This window comes from Hippocampus zosterae, chromosome 17 (genome assembly GCF_025434085.1).
Source record: "Hippocampus zosterae strain Florida chromosome 17, ASM2543408v3, whole genome shotgun sequence".
Taxonomy (NCBI): domain Eukaryota; kingdom Metazoa; phylum Chordata; class Actinopteri; order Syngnathiformes; family Syngnathidae; genus Hippocampus; species Hippocampus zosterae.
In genome coordinates, this window is record NC_067467.1 from 13,926,386 (window position 1) to 13,951,266 (window position 24,881).

The 24,881-nt window shown below is 40.7% G+C and overlaps 2 protein-coding genes across 3 annotated transcripts in view; both read left to right on the plus strand.

Moving 5' to 3' along the window:
- On the plus strand, positions 1–13,988 carry atp5mc1 (ATP synthase membrane subunit c locus 1). Of its 2 annotated transcripts, none has more exons than XM_052049811.1 (5): positions 1–170; positions 1,280–1,327; positions 3,378–3,461; positions 7,916–8,094; positions 13,619–13,988. In XM_052049811.1, exons 2-5 carry the CDS (start codon positions 1,289–1,291, stop codon positions 13,731–13,733), a joined length of 417 nt encoding a protein of 138 aa, XP_051905771.1. In that variant the 5' UTR covers positions 1–170; positions 1,280–1,288; the 3' UTR covers positions 13,734–13,988. The 2 variants fall into 2 exon arrangements, with proteins under 2 accessions (XP_051905771.1, XP_051905772.1); XM_052049812.1 differs by having other exon boundaries at positions 16–159.
- A 3,213-nt stretch (positions 13,989–17,201) lies between these two features.
- Positions 17,202–24,881, plus strand: part of ube2z (ubiquitin-conjugating enzyme E2Z) — a 29,449-nt gene continuing 21,769 nt past the window's right edge. The window contains exons 1-2 of the mRNA XM_052049739.1: positions 17,202–18,238; positions 18,515–18,587. Coding sequence (XP_051905699.1) covers positions 17,805–18,238; positions 18,515–18,587 — 507 coding nt within the window. The 5' untranslated portion in view covers positions 17,202–17,804. The remainder of the gene's footprint in view (positions 18,239–18,514; positions 18,588–24,881) is intronic.

A 24,881-nucleotide genomic window follows, 5' to 3' on the forward strand; every position in this document is an offset into this window, starting at 1 on the left:
GACGTCAGATGTTACATGAGTCGCTGAGATTCTCTATCCAATGGGTGATTAGGACGTACACACATCTCTTATAAATGACAAGGTGACGGTCTTTTGCGGTCTACGTTCATTGACTACCGCTGGGTACCAGAGAAGCTAATTCCGGACCCTCCCGAAAACGTAACTAACCGGTAATATATGCTGTATATGGTCTTTCATTCTACACGTTGACTCGTCACCTTTTTAATGCATCCGTCTATAACATTATTAGTTCTGCGTGAGCTGTCAGGAAAAGCTTCTAACTGCACTGTGGAGCATCATAGCTATGTCCGCCAATGGGTGTCAGCTGATTCGAATTTCTTTGTGTCAATGTGTATAACGTTTTATCATTAGTTCCCTATTGTGCATCCATGCAAAATATTGTTTTCTGTCTCTCCACGATATTTTCGGTCACACGCCATTGCGCGGCTGATTTGCTTTGACTACTCATGGACTAGATAGATGGTAAGATGTCAGATTCCGTCTTCGGGCCTTTCGTGTTTCATTCAGGCACCTCCTGCAAGGACCCTGCAGTTCGAAGTTAAAATACTAATTCATCATCATCCTTGCACGCACTGTATTGTGCGGAAAATACTGGTTTGATAGGTTTGCGCTCTCAACCGTCTATCGGCTGTGTCTGGTCCTTAGTATTACATTTTGACCTTCAGCTACGGTGGTTAGCTTAGCAACTTGATATTGGGACTGGCTAGCTCCGGCCGTGTGTCACACTAATGTGCCAGGACAACCATTTGAGATGTAGATCAGTAATGAGGTCAGTGTTTTGATTACAGTAAAAATGTTTTACGGCTTGTTTGCCAATCAAAAAGCCAGATGAAAGCTTGGGCTGAAGTGTCCTCCAGGCTTCAGGAAATGGCGCCTTTGAGCAAGGGGAGCTGTAGCCTTTTCACCCCCCTTCATCGGTGAATTTAAAATCTCTAGTTGATCCCAGCAGTCAGTTGTTGACAATTGGATTAGCCTCATGGATGAGCTGTCCGGCAACGCACAATATTCCACACGTATTTCAGTCCTGTTTAGTAGGCAGTATTAGCGTCAATATACCTCCGAAAATGTCCTTTAGGTGTTTTATCAGAATGTCCCCGAACGTGCAAACCCAACCCATAACTGCAATCACAAACTAATTCATGTTGATGTAGCATGCTCCAAAATATGATTATAACACTTTATAACTCAATGTTGAAGTTCCATTCTGGGACCCTGCGTGTAACAATGACTCAAATTGCAAATTGTCTCATTTTCTTAGGTTCTAGCCATGTATTCCTGTGCAAAGTTTGTCACTTCTCCTGCTGTGGTAAGTTTGCATGACCCTTTTTGCTGAATGTTTCCGGCGAGTTCGCTCGAAAAATTCAAGTATAATATCACAGGAGCTTTAAAAGCGAAATAAGCACCCAAAATTTTAGAACAAGAATAGATTGTATGTAGCAACACAACACTACTGTTTTAATATTACGTTTTATGAAGCAAGTTTAAGAACAGACAGTGATTGATTTCCTTATTCAACCCTGTGTAGACCATGAACAAGACGAAAAACATTCAGAGGTTGTCAGCGTTAAGTGTTGTAGCTTACATCAACTTGATTTGAATGATATCCGTTTAAAAAAAATCGTATCCACATTGGCTCACAACTTATTTGGTACTTGTAGATGATGTTTATGATCGTATCTGTATCTTTTGTAAATGTTATGAAATGAATTCTGAAGCTTCTCATCGCCGAATATTTTACTAACTGTCTTTCTTGGTCATTAAAGCAGACATGAATGGGTGAAATTGTGCCACATTATTTTAAATTGGCATTCTTGCGATGATGAAAAGATATGAAAATGGCAGCTCCCATAAGTAGGTACACGAAGGCAGATACAAAGTTTCTAAGATTTTAGAAAAAGTACTTAATAAATTTAACCCCTGCACACGCACACACAAAAAAAGCTATTGTGCCTGATTGTATTCAAAATACTGTTTAAGCCTGAGTCACATGCAGTTAAAGTCCCACTGAGTGAGTCACTTCATTTTTGTGGATACATTAATATTTGCAACAAGAATCAACTTTTTTTAGCATACGGGTTACTCGTATGCAATTCTTGATGTAGAAGTGACTCTCGTGTAAATATATGGAACTTTGTCCATGACACAGTCTCCATGACTTAGATGTTGGCAATGAAATTTCGCTTTGTGCTCTGGTTGCCCTCAAATACAGTTGCACTGAGGTGTCAGAAATCTGAGTAGTTCTCCATGATTGATAAAATGCACAGTGTTTTCCCTTCTACTTGTAGTTTCATTTTACCCGTCCTGTGTGTTATGGATCTGGTGTTGGAGGTAGAGAGGCTTGGCAGTGGAAATCTGAGTGGCTATCCATATTAGCCATTAGCTTGGCAGCTCCCCCTTCCCCCAATGTTTACTGTGCTGCCTTCGGCCACTCCAAACCTGACAACAATCCACAGATGCTTTTCGTTCTCTCCCATCTGAGATTTGCAAGTGCTAGACCTCTTCAATTTGCACTGTACCCAATTTCGAAAAAATCCACTTGATTGTCGTATAGAGCAACCGAGGTAAAAAGTACAGTTAAAAAGAAAAAGGCATGGCTTGTTATTACTCTCCATTAGCCACCACCTTTGAGGCGGGGGCCATGACCGTCAAGGGGGTGACCACCAAGGCTCCAGCTCTGGCACTCATTTAAATGAATGGGACCCAGCCAGTGGTGCATGTGCTCTCAATCTCCCCCCCCCCCCCCCTCGTTTCAATATTAGTTTTTTAGCTGGTTGCACGTGTACAACATATAATTATTTTTTTCAGCAAACGCATGAAGTTTGGCTGCATCATAGAGCCCCGGACATGGAAAGATGAGCATAATTCAAGCCATTCCAACTCCTCCAAGGAAGGATTATTTTTGTCAATATGACACTGACCTTGAAACAAAAGTTTATAACAAACTAAAATGCCATAATGCGACATTTTTTAAAATGCACCACCGTTATTTATTATTATTATTATTAAATTTTTTTTTAAGGCCGTCTATTTTTTATTTCTATTTTGGCGCATTTTGAAGACTGCAAATCTTTTGGATCCTACTTAATAGTGCCCCCACATGGTTGCTGACAGGTTGTGGATTCGTTTTTTGTAAATGTGCTGTATATATATTCTGTCATAACGTTGACATTTTAAAGTGACTGAACTGTGTGACTTCTAGTCACTTAAGGCTTACTTTTTGTCCCAAATCAAGGAGAATGCTAGGTATTATTTCAAATAATTTGATATCTTTATTAAGGAAGATTATTGCATTTAAATATGAATGAAACAGGCATTATTTCTGACTGTGTGACTCCTGTCCGTCAAATGTGATGTAGCTGCGTGGGGGGTCCAGAGTCCTTGCCCGGCCAGTCGCTGTCTCCGTTTTTAACAGACCCGAAGCTACAGTGGAGCAGCAGCAGGTAAGAACTAGTAATCATTCCCACACAGTTACTCAATCTTAATTTATCACATTTATATGGTATGTCAGCACACAGACTTGTTTTGCCTAAAGACCCAAGGATCAAGAAGTGTAATTTTTTTCCATAGTGTTTCTTGTTGTGTGGTTAATTGTCTTGTTGAAACTCTTGTGCTGTGTACCAACTCCCATCCCACACATTGCTGGGGCAACAGTGAATCCATCTTGTTGTTCAAATGGCAACCATTGACTGGATTATAACAATCTCCTTTCCCGCCTCAGTGAGGACAAACACCCTCCCCCCTGCGAACAACCTTACAGAGGAATCAAGTACACCTTTGAAAGAAGCTGTTATTGGACTAAAAAAGACCTCACATAGTGATTCAATTGCGTTATCACTAGGGATTGAAAGATTAAATTACAGAGCCACTGAATTACACATTTACACACACTCATACAGAAATGAGCTGTACATTATTAGAATCGAGAACCGGGCAGATGAATAAAGATTTGCTTTCATCCATCCATTTTCCGTTCGGCTTTATCCTCACATGGGTTGCGGGGGATGCTGGAGACTATCCCAGCTGTCTTCAGGCAGTAGGCGGGGGACACCCTGAACAGGCCCAGGGAGAACATGCAAACTCCACACAGGAAGGCCACAGCCGGAATTGAACCCACGACCTGTGCACCTCTCCACTAACCGCTGGAGCACAGGCCTGACCTAAGGATTTACTTGGTTGTTTAAATTTAGTCTTGATGGGTGGCCAGGCACTTTACACAGGGATGAGATTTTAACGCTTTTTGGAGGAATTTCGGGTTTTTTTGCAGTCAAAATGGACCTATTTTATATTGTTGTAATCCATAAAAAATTCTGCGCGGGTGGGGGGGGGGGGGGGGTATGTGGGTCCGGACTTGTCTTCGACAGATTCGGGGCTTGAAATGTTTACGTTTGCACGCATCCATTTTGAATCCCGTTTCTTATCGTGAAGCGCTTGTTTGTCGTTTCTTCCTATATGGGCTAAAACCAATGTCTTACTTGTTGTAATTGGTCGCTATATCGGCAAATGCAGAGTCGCAACCAATTTGTGTGTGCCTTCCTAAACCCCTTTCTCGCGAATGCCAAATGTTATCGAGACTTGTGACGAAGCTAAAGTGCGTCAGATAGATGCGGATCTGAAAAACGTGTTTCGATGGGACTGGTTGAATAGAAAGCTGACGGTGTCCCCAGTAGGAAACATTAAAGAGGAACCATTGTCTGTGCTTGTTCGTGAAATGGCTCAATGTCGTCTGTAAAGCTCTGTGTACAGTGTGTGACGATGTCATTCTATATGATCGAGATGATGGAAAGCTTCACAGAGTCACGCAACCTCGGTGAAACGCCAAAACCAGACATTTCTACTAAAAAGTAACTACTCAATCTCAAGCGCTTTTCGACAGCCTGGAGCATGTGTAAAAATGTGTTTCCTGTTTTAGTTTTGATTTTGAGCAGCAAATTTGAAGTTACATATTCATGCTCACCACGAATGCATAAGCAAAATTGCACTAAATTTCACTTGAAAGAATGGTGAACAATCTTGATTTTTTTTTTTCCTAATAGTTTCAAATAGTGTGTACATTGAATACACTTCATCTTCAGCACGTTTAGTGCCACTTTTGTAAATGGCCCCGGCCCCGTCCCGGCCTCGCCCCCGTCCCGGCCTCGCCCCTTCCCGGCCTTTTTTCATCACTAGCCACTCTCATCCCTTTTTACAGTAGTGGTCCCCAACCACAGGCCCGCAGATGCATGTAGACAAATTGGGGAGTCTATACAGTATGTCAACATCAGTCACAACCCCACTCCTCCACGACCCATTGATTAGCCTTCCAAAGGGATTGGGTGGCTTTTATGTACCAGAATAATATAACCAGTTTTAAGCATTTACTTTCAGCCTGGCAGTGATGTGTAAAAAAGCAGCTAATCACTTGACCTTTTCCTGCTCTACTTCCATTTGCAAGTTTAAAAAGTAAACAAGAGTAAGAAGTAAAGACCAAATGTGGAGATAAATGGACAGTGGAGGGCGGCCACAATTTGACATGATCCTCCCTATTCTGATGAGAAATTCCTCACCACCAGTTGTGACGGTATCACCCAAATGAGAAGAAGCCATTGTGCAAGGGAAGTCCACAAAAATTGGCTACGCAACAATCCTGTTGGATTATTTGAGCAAGTACTACCGAAGTGATGATGTCGAAATCATAAATCTTTCCATTCGCCTCTTACAGAGGGTGGACGCTTGTTGCTCTGCTCCTCTTTTCTACCCCTTATTTTCCCTGCCATTTGTGATCGCTTTTTTTTCTTTTTTTTAAATAGTCTTCAGTTACCTTTGTTTTCTGGAGTTGCCAACTGTTAGAGATCATCTGAATCTTGTTTGGGAAATCATCTAATGCTACCTCATTACGCCTGTAATACTGATTACTACTGCCCCCAAATAACTTTAAATAGATTAGAAATCCCAAGGGAAATTACACATTGCTCTGTCACTTAGACGTGAACAAAAAGTGTCACATTATTAATAGAATAAAATGCAAACATTGTTTAACATGAAACAAGAATCAGAGCTCTATTCAACAATGCGAGGATCGCATGCTCTCCTGCTCCTTCCGGAAGTTGCTGCCTTATACAGCCTGATGGCCCGAGGGACAAACGAGATCCAAAGTCTCTCCGTAGAGACACCCCAGTTAGCAGAACCTGGAGCTCATGTAGCTCCTCAGAAGGGAGAAGATGGGCGTACATTGGGTGGGTGGTTCTTATTGGAAAGGATGGCCCTCATCTGAGAGCTTCTTCTCGCCCAAGTCCAAACCCAGACCCACGACACAGCCTGCCGAGGCAAACTAATGTGCCGTGGGAGATTTTGCGTTTCGCTTGAGTCTAAAAAGGATGAATAAAAAATATACCTGTATATGTTCATCTTTCTCTGCCAGCGACGTACAGAAATTGTCAGAACAATTAAATGCACTTCCATTAGATTACAAAACAAAATAAAACTGCACAGTATATCCGCATATTGCCAATCATACACCTGACTAAGTAAAGGCTTTCTTTCAGGTCCTTGTGCAATTTCATTTAAATAGAGATGGGATCAACAGGGCGGGCCAGTGGTTAGTGCATCGACCTCACAGTGCAAAGGTATCTGGTTCAATGCCAGCTTCGGCCTCCCTGTGTGGAGTTTGCATGTTCTCCTTGGGCCTGCGTGGGTTTTCTCTGGGCACTCCGGTTTCCTCCCACATTCCAAAAAAAGTGCATGGCAGGCTGATTGAATCAGGGGTGTCCAAACTTTTTGCCAAGGGGGACAGATTTTATGTGGTAAAATGTCGGGGGGCCGACCTTGGCTGACATTCTTTACATTGAACAACAATATTGTTCAACAAATTTTAGTAAGCCAGTCTGTTTCACATTTCCATTTTTATTTTAATTTCAACAATCTTAAGAATTTATTTTGGTCCATTTGAAACGGGTATATCACATGCAACTGCTTATTCACTTGACTTTTTCTTAAACAGAAGTCTCCGGAGTGCAAATTGATTGATTTGAAACATAAAATGTATCACCATGACTTTTCAATAGTCACAAAACCTTTGACTCGAACAACAGGGAAATGAACAAGCAATACACATATCCACAACTGCAAGGATCGTTTGAAATATGACATATCAGTCAATATAAACACGGAGTGATGTCTTGTTAACTCGTGAGTGATGCCCTCTAGTGTCTAAATGCTATTACTCATTTAGTGAATGCTATTAATCATTTAGCCACTAGAGGGAAGCAGTACTCGATGAAACATCACTCACCAGTCTACGAGACCTCAGTCAATGCAACACGTGTTCCATTGCGCCCAACCTGCGGGCCAGACGGCACTGATTTTATGACAGGGACCGAGGGCCGGATGAAATTCGACCGCGGGCCGGATTTGGCCCCCGGGCCGGACTTTGGACATGCCTGCTCTAAATTGTCCCTGGGTGTGAGTATGAGCGAGGATGGTTGTTTGTCTTTGTGTGCCCTGCGATTGGCTGGCAACCGATTCAGGGTGTCCTCCACCTACTGCCTGAAGACAGCTGGGATAGGCTCCAGCACCCCCCACGACCCTTGTGAGATGGGATCAACATTGTAAATTTCACCAGTGTGGGACGAATAAAGGATATCTTATCTTATCTTATTTCAATATTCAGGATTTTAGTGACATTCATTTGTTGGGGGTCTGTGACCTGTACAGCAAAATGGCTACTGTAACTTGGCTGAATAAAAGTTGGGAAAGACAAGTGTGGTGGTTCACTCATTAAATAAGTGTTAATTGTTGTTTCTGCGACCTGTGATTAAATGGTGATCGTCCAGCCAGGTCTGCACGTAAAATCTTTCTCTTTTGTGTTGGTAACAAAAAAAAAATGTTGGGGTGGGGGTGTTGTACTTGTCCTTTTCAGGCCCTGTTGCCGATAAGTCGGTCATCAGTCCTGACCCGCGCATTCCAGACCAGTGCGGTCTCTCGGGACATTGACACTGCTGCAAAGTTCATTGGTGCCGGTGCTGCCACAGTGGGAGTTGCTGGTTCTGGAGCTGGAATTGGAACAGTTTTTGGTAGCCTCATCATTGGCTATGCTAGGTAATTATTATATTTTTTTTTTCACAAGTCCACTTTATTTATTATTGGTTCTAGAACCTTATTATAGGTTCCAGGTCAGGTGATAATTGTAATCCACAATGGTTAAACATATTCCTGATCCCTCAAACTTGTTTGAAATAGATAGATGCGTAGAAAAAACTCCTCCACGATGTTCCTTACTGCTGTAAAACAAGAAGTATCAAATATTATAAAAACATTTAAAAATAAAAAGTCAACTGATTGCTTTAATATTGATATGACAATAATCAAGCAGATTATAGAATATATAGTGCGACCTTTCACGCACATATGCAACCTGTCATTCAAAGCTGGTATCTTTCCATCAAAAATGAAAATTGCTAAAGTTATTCCAATCTATAAAAGTGGAGAAAGACATCTGTTTACAAATTATAGACCAATATCACTACTACCACAATTTTCAAAAATAATAGAAAAACTATTTTCTCGCAGACTTGATAGCTTTATACAAAAGCATGCACTGTTAAGTGAGAATCAATATGGCTTCAGGGAAAAACGGACCACCTCAATGGGAGTTGTGGAGTTTGTGGAAACAATAGCCACTAATAGACAACAAAGAATTTACTGTTGGGGTTTTCCTAGATCTAACAAAAGCTTTTGACACAATAGATCACAGTATATTATTAAAAAAACTAGAAAGATATGGCATTGGAGGTGTAGCTTATAAATGGATAGAAAGTTATTTAGAAAACAGATATCAGTATGTACAACTCAACAATAAACAAACGAATCAACTGAAAATCACTCACGGAGTTCCTCAGGGGTCAGTGCTTGGTCCAAAACTATTCATCTTATATATAAATGATATCTGCAAGGTCTCAAAACAATTTAAATGTGTCCTATTTGCTGATGATACAACTTTCTACTGTTCTGGAATAAATCTGAAACATCCTCCTGACAACCGTAGAAAACGAATTAAACAAATTAAAAAACTGGTTCGACATTCTGTCACTTAACCTGAAAAAATCGAAGTTAATCGTTTTTGGCACAAGACCAATCAAACACCAAGCTAAAATTATGGTAAACTCAATTGAAATAGAAAGAGCATATGAAACCCAAGTTTCTCGGATTAGTAATAGACTCAAAACTATGTTGGAAACCACATATCGATAACGTAAAAAGCAAAATAGCCAAGACCGTAGGGATCCTCTACAAAACCAAGGAAGTGCTAAATAAGAGATCTTTGTACACATTATACACTTCATTATTATTACCATATATGACCTACTGTGTAGAAATATGGGGAAATGCCTGCAAAACAAACACACTCCCTATTCTCAAACTACAAAAAAAAAGCATTTCGAATTATTAATAGATCAAAATATACGGAACCCACAAATCCACTATTTATCAAATTAAATACGATGAACTTTTATGACCTGGTTGACTTTAAAATCGCCCAATTAATGTACAAAGCACACAATAACCTGCTCTGCCAAAACATTCAGAAGTTCTTCGAAATTCGAGAAAGCAACTATGCATTAAGAGGTACCAACTTGTTCAAAAAACTCAAAACAAGAACAAACATCAAGCAAAGAAGTGTATCTAGCAAAGGTGTTAATCTGTGGAATAATCTCGAAACGGACCTGAAAATTCATAAATCGCTTGCTGAGTTCAAAAACAAATTCAAAAAAATAGTACAAACAACTTACATCAATCAGAGTTAAAATGATAAATTCTAAACATGAAATATAATGATAAATCAGAACTAAGTTGATAAATAAAGGTATTGAAATATCCATTATGAATACAAGAGAAAATTGACACGAGTGCCAGGGTGTGGATGTATATCATCCCGATACAAACCAAAAGTTATAAAAATATCACGGTTAAGGGTAAAGTATGAGCCTTAATGGAGACTTTTCTTCTTACTTTTTTCTTTTCTGATTGATATAAAAATGATGTATTAGATATAAACGTATAACGGGGTAGGACTAGATAAGTTTTTTTTTACTTCTTCCTACTCCCTTGAACATAATAACTGTGTTGAATGAAGACTGATTTCTTTCTTTTTACTTTTTTTATCTACCTTATTATCTGTCAAATTATTACTGTACGTTTTATGTTCAATAAATAAACAAACAAACAAAAAAACAATATACCAAAAAGCTATGACTTAAGGAGCGACTTCATTTTTAGGACGGACAGACAAGACTTTTGTCTGAGTTCGGCGGAGTAACAATGGTTGCCACGTTATCTGTATACTTGTCCATTGAGCTGGAGCATATTCAAATTCAAATTGCCGAGGATTCCTTTGCTATCCTATCCAAGCAAGATGACCTGGAAGTACTTGTCGGATAAGATTGTTCAAAGGCTTAAGAAAGGCGACCTGTATGTAACCTTTAAGGCCCCTCAAGTATATGATATGTTACTCCTGACCAACCCTAACCCGCAATTGTTTACGGCAGCAACTTTGAAAGCAACAGGACGCCAGCATAGTTGATAGACTACGTGAAGACGCTCAAGTTTCACACTCAAGACTTTTTGTCACATGTGGGTAGTAAATGAGGCCAAGAAATACCTGTTCCAAGCAAAAGGAAAGGTGTGTTTCCACACAAACAGAAATAACAGGATAAACACCGGTTCGAAATATATTCGTGAATGGGCAATTTCAAAATAAATGGAAAACATCAGTGACCCTTCACAAAAACAATTAGTATTTATCGTATTCATTTTATTACGCTATTTTACAGGTAAAATCCACAAGCTAGAGTCTAATGCCGTAATACTTGCTGTGGTACGATGATGTCAGTTTGGAAGCACAAAGCTGAATTGGTTTCGCAGCAGTGATTACCGTATTTTCACGACTATAAGGCGCCATTAAAAGTCTTAAATTTTCTCCAAAATGGACAGTACGCCTTATGGTGCGGAGCGTCCTTTATATGCGCTGAGTTCCAAAATCTGACTGACTGCCGACACGCTGTTTATATAGAGAAAAGGCGGAAGTGACTGTGAAAGAAGTCGGCCAATCAGGGAAAGGTGGGCGTGTATATATACATATATGGAGAGGGAGAGAGAGAGAGAGAGAGAGGGAGAGAGAGGACAGACAAGCTAGTCCGCCAATGGTGAAGGGTGGGCGTGTAAGTGGACGCCTCAAGCCAGTACCAACACTTGTATAGAGTGTGGCAATGTGCTTTGTTGCAAAACAACTCCGGTTTTGGTTTCTAAGAACCCCTGAAAATAAATTCGACAAAGAGACATGCCTACGAAGCTCAGTTAAAACTTAAAGCCACCGGTTATGCTTTTGGCATGCGTGACCATCTCACAGCAGCGGTGAAAAATCAAGTCAAGCAAATGAACTCTGAGCTTGCCGTTATTCCCGGAGGCTTGACTAAAGAACTCCAACCGCTGGACATTGGCATCAACCGGGCGTTCAAAGTAAAGTTGCAAACGGCATGGGAACAATGGATGATCGGTGGCAAACACAACTTTACAAAGAGTGAGAGGCAGCGCTTGGCGAGTTACGCCACAATACGCAACAACGAGAGGGAACGCGGCGTTTTTGATGGATTACGGTACTTGCACAATTGTTCAATTCTTTCTACACACACACGCGCTGCCACCATGTTTCGCTCTGTTCTTTACTTTCAAATGTGGGAAAGCTTCACACGAGAGAAATGTTGACTTTGCTGTTGCTACTCCTTCTTTCCGCTCGGCAATGCGTAGCAACTCACACTAGCATGTGATGCATTCAATGACAACTGAGATGTGCAGTCCTCTGCTTCTGATACAGAGGATGAGGACTTTGATGGATTTCTAGGTGATGATTGATCGAAAAACGTGAGAACATTGTACGATGGCCAAATAAAATACACCCGAACTCAGTTCTGCTTTCGTTGCCTTTTTAAAAACGTGTTTTTATCTTATTTGTATGTTTTGGCATGCTACCGTATGCTTCAAGCTAACGTGTTAGAGTGCGTGCATGCATGCCGTATGTTTAAGCTGGCGTATGTTTTACCACTGTAAAACTGCGGCTATTCGTACGATGCGTCCTGTGTATGTGTAAAATACAGAAATGTCACGCATTAATGAGACTGCGGCCATTAGTACGATGCGTCGAATAGTCGTGAAAATACGGTACCTTTCCAATGCCCTCATTGACCAGATGACGTAATCCATCAGAAGAAGGAAAGGTGGCCATGCCCTTTCATCATGGCACGTTAAAATTTTGTCTTAAACTCTTCTTTTTTTTGTTTTTTTTTTGTTAAGTGACCTCGTAAATAAGTGAAATTCAAGGCTTTTGCCTTTGCATTCTTGATGCCTGTATATACACATTGAATTCTTGAATGCTCGTCCCTCTTTATCATATTTAATCCTGTGTTGTTTTCATAAGTCTTGATACTTACTGGGCTAACGGAGGACCTCTGCGATTGTATTTTCTGCCACGTCGTGGAAATGTGTGGTGGGAATGTCATTTAAAAAAAATCTGTGTCTCTTTCTGTCCTTGAATTTTGAGGGAAAACATCTTTGAATCTTAAAGACTTGACTTTAAACATAACTGCAAAGAACAAAAAATAATTAATTATTAATAAGAGAACATCAAAATAAAACAAAGATAGCAGCTGTCACAACACATTTTGGCCTAATGGGGGCAGTGTGCTGACACGCATGGATGGTGTCCACACTTAGAATGCGAACAATACAATAACATCTTTTGAACTTCCATCCATCCATCCATCTTCTACCACTTATCCGGGGCCCGGTCAGCACTTCCAAATCTGAAACAATGGTCTTCAGTCGGAAAAGGGTGGAGTGCCCCCTCCGGATAGGGGAAGAGATCTTGCCCCAAGTGGAGGAGTTTAAGTATCTTGGTCTTGTTCACGAGTGAGGGCAGGAGTGAGCGAGAGATCGACAGCCAGATCGGTGCAGCGTCTGCTGTGATCTTTTGAATTTCATGAAGATAACTGTTTTTTCCACAGCTTGGGAAAATTTTGTGCCTTTGAGCCGTAGCTTACCTCCTGTATGTGTTTCCACAGCATTTGTATGTGAATATTTGGTATTTGAAGGAATATCACTCCCGAAGTTGATGCTTATTTCCCGTTGGCACGTCACTTAGATTTTACATTGACTTTAGCATTAGTGGTCATGTTTTTAAAATGAGCTGTTTATTGTATTTAAATATACAATGTGTGTAATTCTTTTTGTTGTGCATTCAGTGTTATATTCAACTCCAACTTGGTGTTGTTAAACGGCTCAAAGCACGCTCGGGAACTGCAGAATGACATACGCTACACACTCGCAAGCAACATTGTGCATTCAGGGTACTTTCGCAGCGTCTGGAACTTCTCAGCGCATCATTCCGTTCTGCACATCAATCTTTTTTTCTTTAATGAGAACATTTTCAAGATTGAAAGAAGCCAAAATCTAAATCCCGATTAAAATTGTGATTAATATTCCTGTTCTATTATATGATACAGTATATGAATATTAGCATAAATGTAATTTGCTTGACACCTGGCACTGAAATCTCCCCTCTTCTCCGCAGGAACCCCTCCCTAAAGCAACAACTTTTCTCCTACGCCATCTTGGGCTTTGCTCTATCTGAGGCTATGGGTCTCTTCTGTCTGATGGTGGCATTCCTTATCCTGTTTGCCATGTAAATCTGGAAACACTCATACCTTCAGCGTCCTTTCACCCCTCTCCCATCGCCTCTCCATCGAAGTTACCCTCCCTCTATTCAACAGAGGGAGTTTGAATGTTCCAGAACAGGAACTCTAAAGGCGCTGATGGGCCATTCCAATCAACAGAAGTTAGAGTTGAGGCTCACACCTCAGTATACATTTTTATGTTCTGTACACATTTTTCTTGAAGACCATTTCAGTTGAAAAATATCTTAAATAAATGGTTGGAACAAACTTTCTAAAGTTTGCCTTTTGTTGAGAAACCTTTTATTGTAACGTTTCCATCCTTCATGTTGTATCTTTATTTGGATGGTAGTCTAATTCTACAATAATATGTTCTTAATTAGGATGATGCTATCCATCATCCAATGAGATGGCCTCTTGATGTAATTTTTTCTTTTGAAAGGGAAACTCCGCTCGGATGCTTCCAAATTGCATACCACCAAACCTGATCATTCACATTCAAGGACACTGTATAACGCATGAGTATATCACTCAAATTTTAGTAAATATTTCAGTATAGTTCTTAATTGTTTCACTATACAGCACCAGCCGTTCTTTCTAACCTACCAGTCCTTGTACATTGCACACGAAAAAAAAAAATCTTCGAGAGAGGAAGATAATTCAGTTCACCCCATCTTAATTGTGTGCAATCAATGTTAAAGTTCATACTGAATGCAATTGATGGACTTATTCTATCGACTTCTTTATCTTTGTTCACCAGGCTTCACCCCGTGTCTCGTTGATTGGCGAAGGTTTGCAAGTGTGTGCACATGCAAACATTTTTTCAAGGTTCATTAATTGTTGCAAACAGTTGCAAATATATTCCAAAACATTTTTAATGATTGCAAATATATAGATATATTTTTGGCGTCATCAAATTTTGAACGTTTATTTGTGGCAAGAAAAACGGTTTGAGACCATTAAAATGATTGATCTTTGCATTATGTGATCTTTAATGAATCATAAAGAAAAATGCAACATTTGCTATGCGCAAACGCTTGCAAACTAAGGGTGTGGTAAATAATCGATATTAATCGATACATCGATGCGCACGTGCTCGATTCGAGTGCATCGGCTCATTCACTGGGTACGACGCGATTGACGGGTGAAATCGCGATTCATCACGATGCATTGATGGGTATCGGTAAAATCCGATTTAAGCGGCGTTTTATTCATGTTAAACGTCACCTATCTGCCCTTTCCTAGGCGCAATGAATGCACCATCATTGCTTTGCGTTTTGTGTTGAATACGGACGGTAGCCGTGCGTCACATACAGTCCAGTACACAACTAGCGAAACATTATGGAAGTTAGCGCAAGGGGAGGCGAGGAAACTACTTTATTTATTGGAGCCGCAACATTCAAATCGAAAAGAAAGACGGAAAGCTTGATAAAACCTCCGTAATTTGCAAGGAATGTCGCACTAAGAAGCCATACAACGGCAGAACCACAAATATGCAGACCCACTTAAAACGATGGCACCAGATCACCGACAAGTTTCCCCCCCCCCCCGCTCCCACGCCCAGTTCCTCGTCGGACACCGGAGAAACTCTTGGTAAACCAGGTCAGGATCAGAAAAAAATTGCCTCTTATTTTGGGAGTCCCCTTGCAACTCACTGTGACCGCGCAATGGCTATAACTAAGGTCACTGCTTATTTCATATGCAAAGACCTCCAGCCTTAGCGTGGTGGACAACGAGGGTTTCAGACAGCTCGTGCACGTTTTGGAACCCAGGTATAAAATATCAGACCGGTCTGTGTTCACTTACATATTCCCGATGTGTACAACAAAGTAAGAAGTGAGATTACTGTGTCGCTGAACAGTGCACAAAGAGTTGCACTTACAGTGGATGGGTGGACATCTTGCGCTATAGATTCATTAGATTCATATATATATATATATATATATAAGCTCCGGCCTCCCTGTGTGGAGTTTGCATGTTCTCCCCGGGCCTGCGTGGGTTTTCTCCGGGTGCTCCGGTTTCCTCCCACATTCCAAAAACATGCATGGCAGGCTGATTGGATGCTCTAAATTGTCCCCAGGTGTGAATGTGAGCGTGGATGATTGTTCGTCTCTGTGTGCCCTGCGATTGGCTGGCAACTGATCCAGGGTGTCCCCCGCCTACTGCCCGAAGATGGCTGGGATAGGCTCCAGCACCCCCTGCGACCCTTGTGAGGATTAAGCGGTTCGGAAAATGGATGGATGGATGGATGGATGGAGATATATATATATATATATATATATATATATATATATATATATAGGGTGAGAATAGTCTGTTTGTGTTTACACTATAGCAACAGCTGAGAGTCTCAGGTGCCAAATTGTTTACATTTTCTTTGCACAAAACCCAATTGTGAAAGGGCTAAATAAGTTGTTTTAGAAGTTCTACTGTTTATAAGGAATAAAGTGGTATCCTTTTTGTAATACCATACTGAATTCCATCTTTTTAAAAGCTTTTTTTCTTTGCTTATTTGCATCATGTTTAATTGCACAATATCGTAACAAATTGCATTGTATCGTATCGTATCGCATTGATTTGAACTTAATGTGTATCGCATCGTATCGCATCGTGACGACGGTGAAACGTATCGCATCGTATCGCCAGAAAATTCCATGAATCGTTTAAGTATCGCATCGCTGGCAGTGCATCGAGATGTGTATCGAATCGTCCTCAGTGCTGAGATTCACATCCCTTTTGCAAACCTGCGCCGCTCAGTGAGCTATGGCCTTCATGTAAGCTTGATGTGAATTTCATAGTTTGCTGACATTCAGGCATTGATCCGCATGAAAAAAAGTGCAGCCGCCGCTCTTCCGCATCGCAAGGAGCCAGATGAGGTGACTCGGACATCTGGTTAGAATGCTTCTTGGATGCCTTCCTGGTGCGGTGTTCTGGGCATGTCCAGTGGAGAGGCCTGGGAACTCCTGGTGCCCCCCCCCCCCCATCAAAAAAAGTCAAAAGTGGTCTCTGAGAGAGAATTCAACTTATTTACATACAATTTTACCCATGTGTCTGTGACATGGCCTTGGATTGAGATATTCAACAAGCATACATGTTTTGTGTCTTTGACAGTTGTTGTTGCTGTTGGGGATAAAAATAAAAAGATGAAATTAAGTGCCAATTATTTTCACATACTTGGAAGTGCCCTTTAATTGGAATGCATTGTTTTAAAGTGAAGGACACAATGTTCAGGTTACATTAATTGGCCAATGAATGATATTTCATCATGTTGATCTGCTTTTAAACCACAACCTGCACGTAAGACACGAATATGATTATCACTTGGCTTCGAGATTTCTCATTAGGACTTCGTGTGATCGTGTGACTTGCTTACATCTCTGCTCCAAGGTAACCAAAACATCTGAAACACTTTTAGGGTGAAAACAGTACCGTTACATCATTGTACACGACAGATTGTGTTATTCAAAGGACTGACAGAGCTCTTGCACTAGATGTAGATTCTTTTGTTAATGTTACAATTGAGAGTATCACTTTTATCATGCAGCCTTATGACGACTGCACAAGAGTTTGAAGTAAGGAAACACATGGTATTCTACGACACGTACGTCTATTTTTAAGCGTACTTAACTTTGAAGTCATACCGGAAGTTCCCAAATGCCATACGAGTGACTCTTGGCTTGAATCGAAATCTGATGTAAAAGTTTAGCCTTTTTGTGGTTCTGACCAGGGTACCGGGGGTGAGAATAACTTTTTATTTAGAACCCGCATTCTTATAAATCGACGTAACCTGCTGGTACAGTCTGTCAAAGACTGTCACACGCGGAAAGTGTGAGTTTGCTGGCGGTTTTCTACTTTTAGGCCTGCTGAAAACACAGTTAAGCTAACGATAAATAGCTACTATGCCAGGAGAAGAAATCTCTCGTTTTCTGGTGTCATCTAGACCCGGGTCGTCGTTTCTCTGATACCACTAAAGCACCACACAGGTGAAGAGACTTTCAATTTGTCGCTCACTTGTCAATGCTTCGAACAATTTGTATACATTATTGAACACCAGCATTTTAGCTCCAGCTTGATAGCTTGCGAGGCATGGCGGACAGCATTGGAGATACGTCAACCGGTGATACACATGGCCCTGGTGTTACCGGACAAAGTGGTGGATCTTCACCCCTGCAGACTTTGGCAAACTCCGTGACGGGTGCACCCCTCAGCGCCAATACGGGTTCGTCTTCTGAGGGTGACCAGAGTGGCCTCAGCCCCGATGGATCACCAAATGATGGTCTCCAGGCTACCCAGACGGACTTTTGGAACGCGTTTGTTTTATCTCAACCGGTCGTGTCCGTATCACCGAACATGCACACCTCTTCACCCGCTCAGAGTGTTGGGCAAGCCGTCGCCGGAGTGGCCGGAGTGGCCGGACCAGGTCCCCTAACACAGGTCTACGCCGCTTCCTGGGACCCGACCCGTAGTACTGACTGGGACAACGAAAAAACCTCGCAGCCAGCTATTTTAAGGATCAAGAGGTAACTTTTCAACTTTGCAGCAATGAAACCGAAATTGAAAACTTATGAGAAATGCCGCCTTCTTGGGAAGTTTTAAACTACAGGAGAACTGAGAATATGACCTTCCAAAGTCGTTTGAAAACGTGTCTTGTTAAAGCATTGGTAATCAGACTTGATTATGTTTCCTGACAAATTTAAATATCATTGAATACCATTGAAATCACACAGGACGTTTGAGATCTCAGAACAAATATTGGCACGTTGAAAGAGTGACTTGCTTTTTATTTTATTTTTTAGGGACATTATGTCTATCTACAAGGAACCTCCACCAGGGATGTTTGTCGTCCCAGATCCTCAAGACATGACCAAGGTAAATGACCAGATATTCAGCAAGCCACATTTGCTTTATGATTTGCCGAATAGTTTATAAAGTACATCTATGACTTCCTGCATACGAGACAAAAATAAATAAAAATCCCCATTTAGCCCAGTATGAGGTGCCTTGAGGGGTGTCTACCAGTAAGGTGAATTTGAGCCAAGATATTGCCTTTTCTGCTCAGGCATGCTGACCCAAATACAAATCGAATTATTCTGAGTGATGAAAAGCAATCTCAAAACCTCCCATTTTCCTTCCAATTAAAAAAATGTTTAAACCAGGAGTTCAACATTATTTTATAATGTGCAAGTTGCTCCTTCACCAGTTCACTGTAAATGCTTTTCGAAAAGTTAGTTGCTCCCCTAAAGCAGCTCCGTTGTGAATTACATCAACCTTCATTCAATGCTCATAAAATATAAGTGTTGTGAACTAATCCTGTCTTGCAGTTCATGCATTACCATTGACCAACCATTTTAGGACAACTTCATCTTTTTAGTGGACCAATTATTTCCAAGTCCATTCATATTTTACTTGCCTGATTTTGACTTCAGTGCAATGACAAAGGTCTGACATGGCTAACACTGGGGCTGTTAGAACTGTTAAGCTTGCACGTTACAGACAGGGAACTTGCAAGGGGTCCTTTGCAAAAGTTGTACTGAGTCAACTGGTGATTTATTTGAACAAAGTTATGGAATTGTCTCCTTCCTTGTGAGTATGTTGGTTTGGTTGTTTCTTCTTCATTGGTTTAGCAGCTTCTTTGTTGGTTTAACTGCTGTTTCGTGTTTTTAGACAACCGCGCTGCCTACAAGACGCAAAATGCTGGTTAGCGTTCTGATTTGTATTAATTTTTTTCTATTGAACATTTTATCAAAGGCATGTTCTGATATCGATTACCGGTTATTCGCAATACATATTGATATCAATTATCACCCAAACTCAATTAAATGGGAGTCCACCCACGCACCTGCCACTATTTGCAATCACCCTGATTAACCCCAAGTAAAGTTTAACAGTTCTAAAAGGCTTCTCCTGGCATTTTTAAATGTATAATAATGATGATAATAATAAATTCATTATATAATATAATAATAATTTCTTTTATTCATCTCATGATGGAGAAATTCACAATTTATAGCAGCAACGTCATGAAAGGAAGAAAGTAGAAGCTCCTTAAGACTTTCTGTAACTCAGTGGTGGCCTCGGCCATCCATTATGGTATTGTCTGTTGGTCAGGCAGCATCTCAGCCCGGGACAGAAAGAGACTGGAGCGACTGGTCAGGAAGGCCAGTTCTGTCCAGGGTTGCTCCCTTGACACTCTGGAGGAGGTGGGCAACAGAAGGATGCTAACTAAGCTAAAAGCTATGATGGCCAGTCCCTCCCACCCCCTCCAGCCCGCCCAGACAGCACTTGGTAGCTCCTCCAGCAAGAGACTGTTACACCCGCGCTGCAAGAAGGAGAGAAACCGACGCTCGTTCCTACCGACTGCTGTCAGGCTGCTGAATAAAAATAACAACAATAATAATAATAATAATTAAATGATGTGAGCGGCCCGGTAGTCCAGTGATTAGCACGTCGGCTTCACAGTGCAGAGGTACCGGGTTCGATTCCAGCTCCGGCCTCCCTGTGTGGAGTTTGCATGTTCTCCCCGGGCCTGCGTGGGTTTTCTCCGGGTGCTCCGGTTTCCTCCCACATTCCAAAAATATGCATGCCAGGCTGATTGAACACTCTAAATTGTCTCTAGGTGTGAGTGTGAGCGTGGATGGTTGTTCGTCTATGTGTGCCCTGCGATTGGCTGGCAACCGATTCAGCGTGTCCCCCGCCTACTGCCTGGAGACGGCTGGGATGGGCTCCAGCACCCCCCCGCGACCCTAGTGAGGATCAAGCGGTACAGAAGATGAATGAATGAATAAATGATGTGAAAGACAATTGTAAATAGCACTGCGATTTATCCATTTTGTGTTTATATTGCACTTAATTGAACGGGGGTGTTTGTTTTTTTTCTTCTTTCTTCTTTCTACCTACATTGTTGCTGCTGGAGGCTGTAAATTTCCCCAGTGTGGGACAAATAAAGGATATCTTATTTCTTTAGAACAAAAAGTATGGGAGCTGCTGTAAAGGCAGCCACTCTTGCAGCACCACTAGAAGTCATAAAAACAAAATAATACAACACATAAGACACACAGTCATTCAATCTTAACCACTTTTCTGCATACTCAGGTTTTTGAAGCAGTTATTGATGAAACAGCATTTTTTAGTAGCAGTAATATTTTGTGCTAATGCTAACTGATATATGGAATTGTTAGTGAATTTTAATTTTGTAAATGAAAACTATACCAAAATATTTTTGTCACTGCAGTCAACGCACATTTTTCACGAAATGAAAACGAGACTACCGTATTTTCACGACTATTCGACGCATCGTACTAATGGCCGCAGTCTCATTAATGCGTGACATTTCTGTATTTTACACATACACAGGACGCATCGTACGAATAGCCGCAGTTTTACAGTGGTAAAACATACGCCAGCTTAAACATACGGCATGCATGCGCGCACTCTAACACGTTAGCTTGAAGCATACGGTAGCATGCCAAGACATACAGATAAGATAAAAACACGTTTTTAAAAAGGCAACGAAAGCAGAACTGAGTTCGGGTGTATTTTATTTAGCCATCGTACAATGTTCTCACGTTTTTCGATCAATCATCACCTAGAAATCCATCAAAGTCCTCATCCTCTGTATCAGAAGCAGAGGACTGCACATCTCAGTTGTCATTGAATGCATCACATGCTAGTGTGAGTTGCTACGCATTGCCGAGCGGAAAGAAGGAGTAGCAACAGCAAAGTCAACATTTCTCTCGTGTGAAGCTTTCCCACATTTGAAAGTAAAGAACAGAGCGAAACATGGTGGCAGCGCGTGTGTGTGTAGAAAGAATTGAACAATTGTGCAAGTACCGTAATCCATCAAAAACGCCGCGTTCCCTCTCGTTGTTGCGCATTGTGGCGTAACTCGCCAAGCGCTGCCTCTCACTCTTTGTAAAGTTGTGTTTGCCACCGATCATCCATTGTTCCCATGCCGTTTGCAACTTTACTTTGAACGCCCGGTTGATGCCAATGTCCAGCGGTTGGAGTTCTTTAGTCAAGCCTCCGGGAATAACGGCAAGCTCAGAGTTCATTTGCTTGACTTGATTTTTCACCGCTGCTGTGAGATGGGCACGCATGCCAAAAGCATAACCGGTGGCTTTAAGTTTGAACTGAGCTTCGTAGGCGTGTCTTTTTGTCGAATTTATTTTCAGGGGTTCTTAGAAACCAAAACCGGAGTTGTTTTGCAACAATGCACATTGCCACACGCTATACAAGTGTTGGTACTGGCTTGAGGCGTCCACTTACACGCCCATCCTTCACCATTGGCGGACTAGCTTGCCTGTCCTCACTCTCCCTCTCTCCCTCTCCATATATGTATATATACACGCCCACCCTTCCCTGATTGGCCGACTTCTTTCCCGCATGCCTGGCCACAGTCACTTCCGCCTTTTCTCTATATAAACAGCGTGTCGGCTGTCAGTCAGATTTTGGAAATCGGCGCATATAAAGGACGCTCCGCACCATAAGGCGTCCTGTCCATTTTGGAGAAAATTTAAGACTTTTAATGGCGCATTATAGTCGTGAAAATACGGTAACTAAATCATGTTTGCAGCAAAACATTTTTCACAACAGCGTGTTTTTCACTGTATCAAATATGTTTTCAGATGTAAACACACACACACACACACACACGTATGTGTACTCTTTATTTTTATCCCAATAGTGCATAAGTATGAGCACACACTCATTTGACACTTCATATAGTCAGTGTAGAAAGAAAAAAAGGGAAAGAAATTGCAACATTTACAATCAGCTTTCACTTTCATAAATTTCTTGGATATCGTCTTTTATTTTGCTTCCTCCATCTTTCATTTTGATCACTTTTGCCCTCTCTTCTAGCGTCAGAGCGCTTCTTGTCTTAGCTGCTTGACATCCAAAGGTCCGTATTGTAGCCAGTTTAGCAATGCAACGTTCATGCTGCGTCTGAATCTAACAATAACAAATACTTCCTAGACCCGGTGGCTTTTCTTTCCACCATCTCTCTGTCTCTAACTCGACCTCCCCTGAATCGCCACCCAAGACAGCGTTGCTCACCTGATGTCATGCAATGAACTTTTAAAGATAGCCACGCTTCGTAGTCCTCGATGGCCATAGTGAGCGCAATGGAACTCGCCTTCTCTCTAATTAGCGCTCCAGTTAGCGCAAGGTTTTTAGCACGTTTCCAGGAAACGCTCGTTTATTTGACTGTCCTTCGAGCCACAAGCAATTTACTCTGAGCAGCTAATCTGACGCGTTCCACTCCATATTCCACGGATCTAGCTGCAGTATCTACACACATAGATAGTGAGGTCCCTCTTGGCCAATCGGAGGCCAGAATGATGCTTGGTAAGCCAATGGCAGATATGTTGCGTTTAGGAAACTCGGAGCTGTAAACGAACGAAATAAAAAAACTCATGCTATTAGAGTCACTTGCACGTTGCCGTTTCGTATCAGTAATCCTGAAACCTAGCAGAATAAGAGTTGACACGGCCACATTAATAGATAACATATTTATAAATAAGATTGATCATAAAATGGAAAGTGGACTTCTCATTAATGACATAAGTGACCACCTGCCTGTTTTTGCAGTTTTTCATAATTATTTCAATAGAAAAGCTAAATCAACAACTCGTATAACAGAAATAAGACTAAGAACCCAACGTTCCATCGATGCCTTTAAGCAAGACCTAGAAAAACAAAACTGGACCGAGGTCTACTCAAACGAAGACCCAAATACAGCATTTGAAGTATTTCAGTCTACCATAATCTCCTTATACGATAAACATTTTCCGTTAACTAAAATCTCCAAAAAGTATAAAGACCCAAGTAAGCCATGGATAACGAAAGGCATAGAAAACGCATGTAAAAAGAGAAACAATTTATATAAATTGTTTTTAAAATTCAGAACTGAAGAAGCAGAAAAAAAATATAAGACCTATAAAAATAAACTAGTAAATATTATAAGAACCAGTAAAAGAGATCATTATCATGCACTATTAGAGCAGAATAAAGGTAACACACAAGAAATATGGAAATTACTTAACCAAGTAATCAGAAATAGTCCTAAAAAATGGATTATCCAGAGTATTTTATCAAAGGCAAAAATACTATTTTGGAAAAAACTGCAGAAATAGCAACTGAATTTAATGCGTATTTTGTCAACATCGGCAGTAACCTAGCAAAACAAATTCCTGATCCAACAAACCTGTTTGAAATAGATAGATACGTAGAAAAAAACTCCTCCATGATGTTCCTTACTGCAGTAAAACAAGAAGTATCAAATATTATAAAAACTTTTAAAAATAAAAAGTCAACTGATTGCTTTAATATTGATATGGCAATAATCAAGCAGATTATAGAATATGTAGTGCGACCTTTCACGCACATATGCAACCTGTCATTCAAAGCTGGTATCTTTCCATCAAAAATGAAAATTGCTAAAGTTATTCCAATCTATAAAAGTGGAGAAAAACATCTGTTTACAAATTATAGACCAATGTCACTACTACCACAATTTTCAAAAATATTAGAAAAACTATTTTCTCGCAGACTTGATAGTTTTATACAAAAGCATGCGCTGTTAAGTGAGAATCAATATGGCTACAACCGTAGAAAACGAATTAAACAAATTAAAAAACTGGTTCGACAGAAATAAATTGTCACTTAACCTGAAAAAAATCGATGTCAATTGTTTTTGGCACAAGACCAATCAAACACCAAGCTAAAATTATGGTAAACTCAATTGAAATAGAAAGAGCGTATGAAACCAAGTTTCTCGGATTAGTAATAGACTCAAAACTATGTTGGAAACCACATATCGATAACGTAAAAAGAAAAATAGCCAAGACCGTAGGGATCCTCTACAAAACCAAGGAAGTGCTAAATAAGAGATCTTTGTACACATTATACACTTCATTATTATTACCATACATGACCTACTGTGTGGAAATATGGGGAAATGCCTGCAAAACAAACACACTCCCTATTCTCAAACTACAAAAAAAAGCAATTCGAATTATTAATAGATCAAAATATACGGAACCCACAAATCCACTATTTATCAAATTAAATACGATGAAATTTTATGACCTGGTTGACTTTAAAATCACCCAATTAATGTACAAAGCACACAATAACCTGCTCTGCCAAAACATTCAGAAGTTT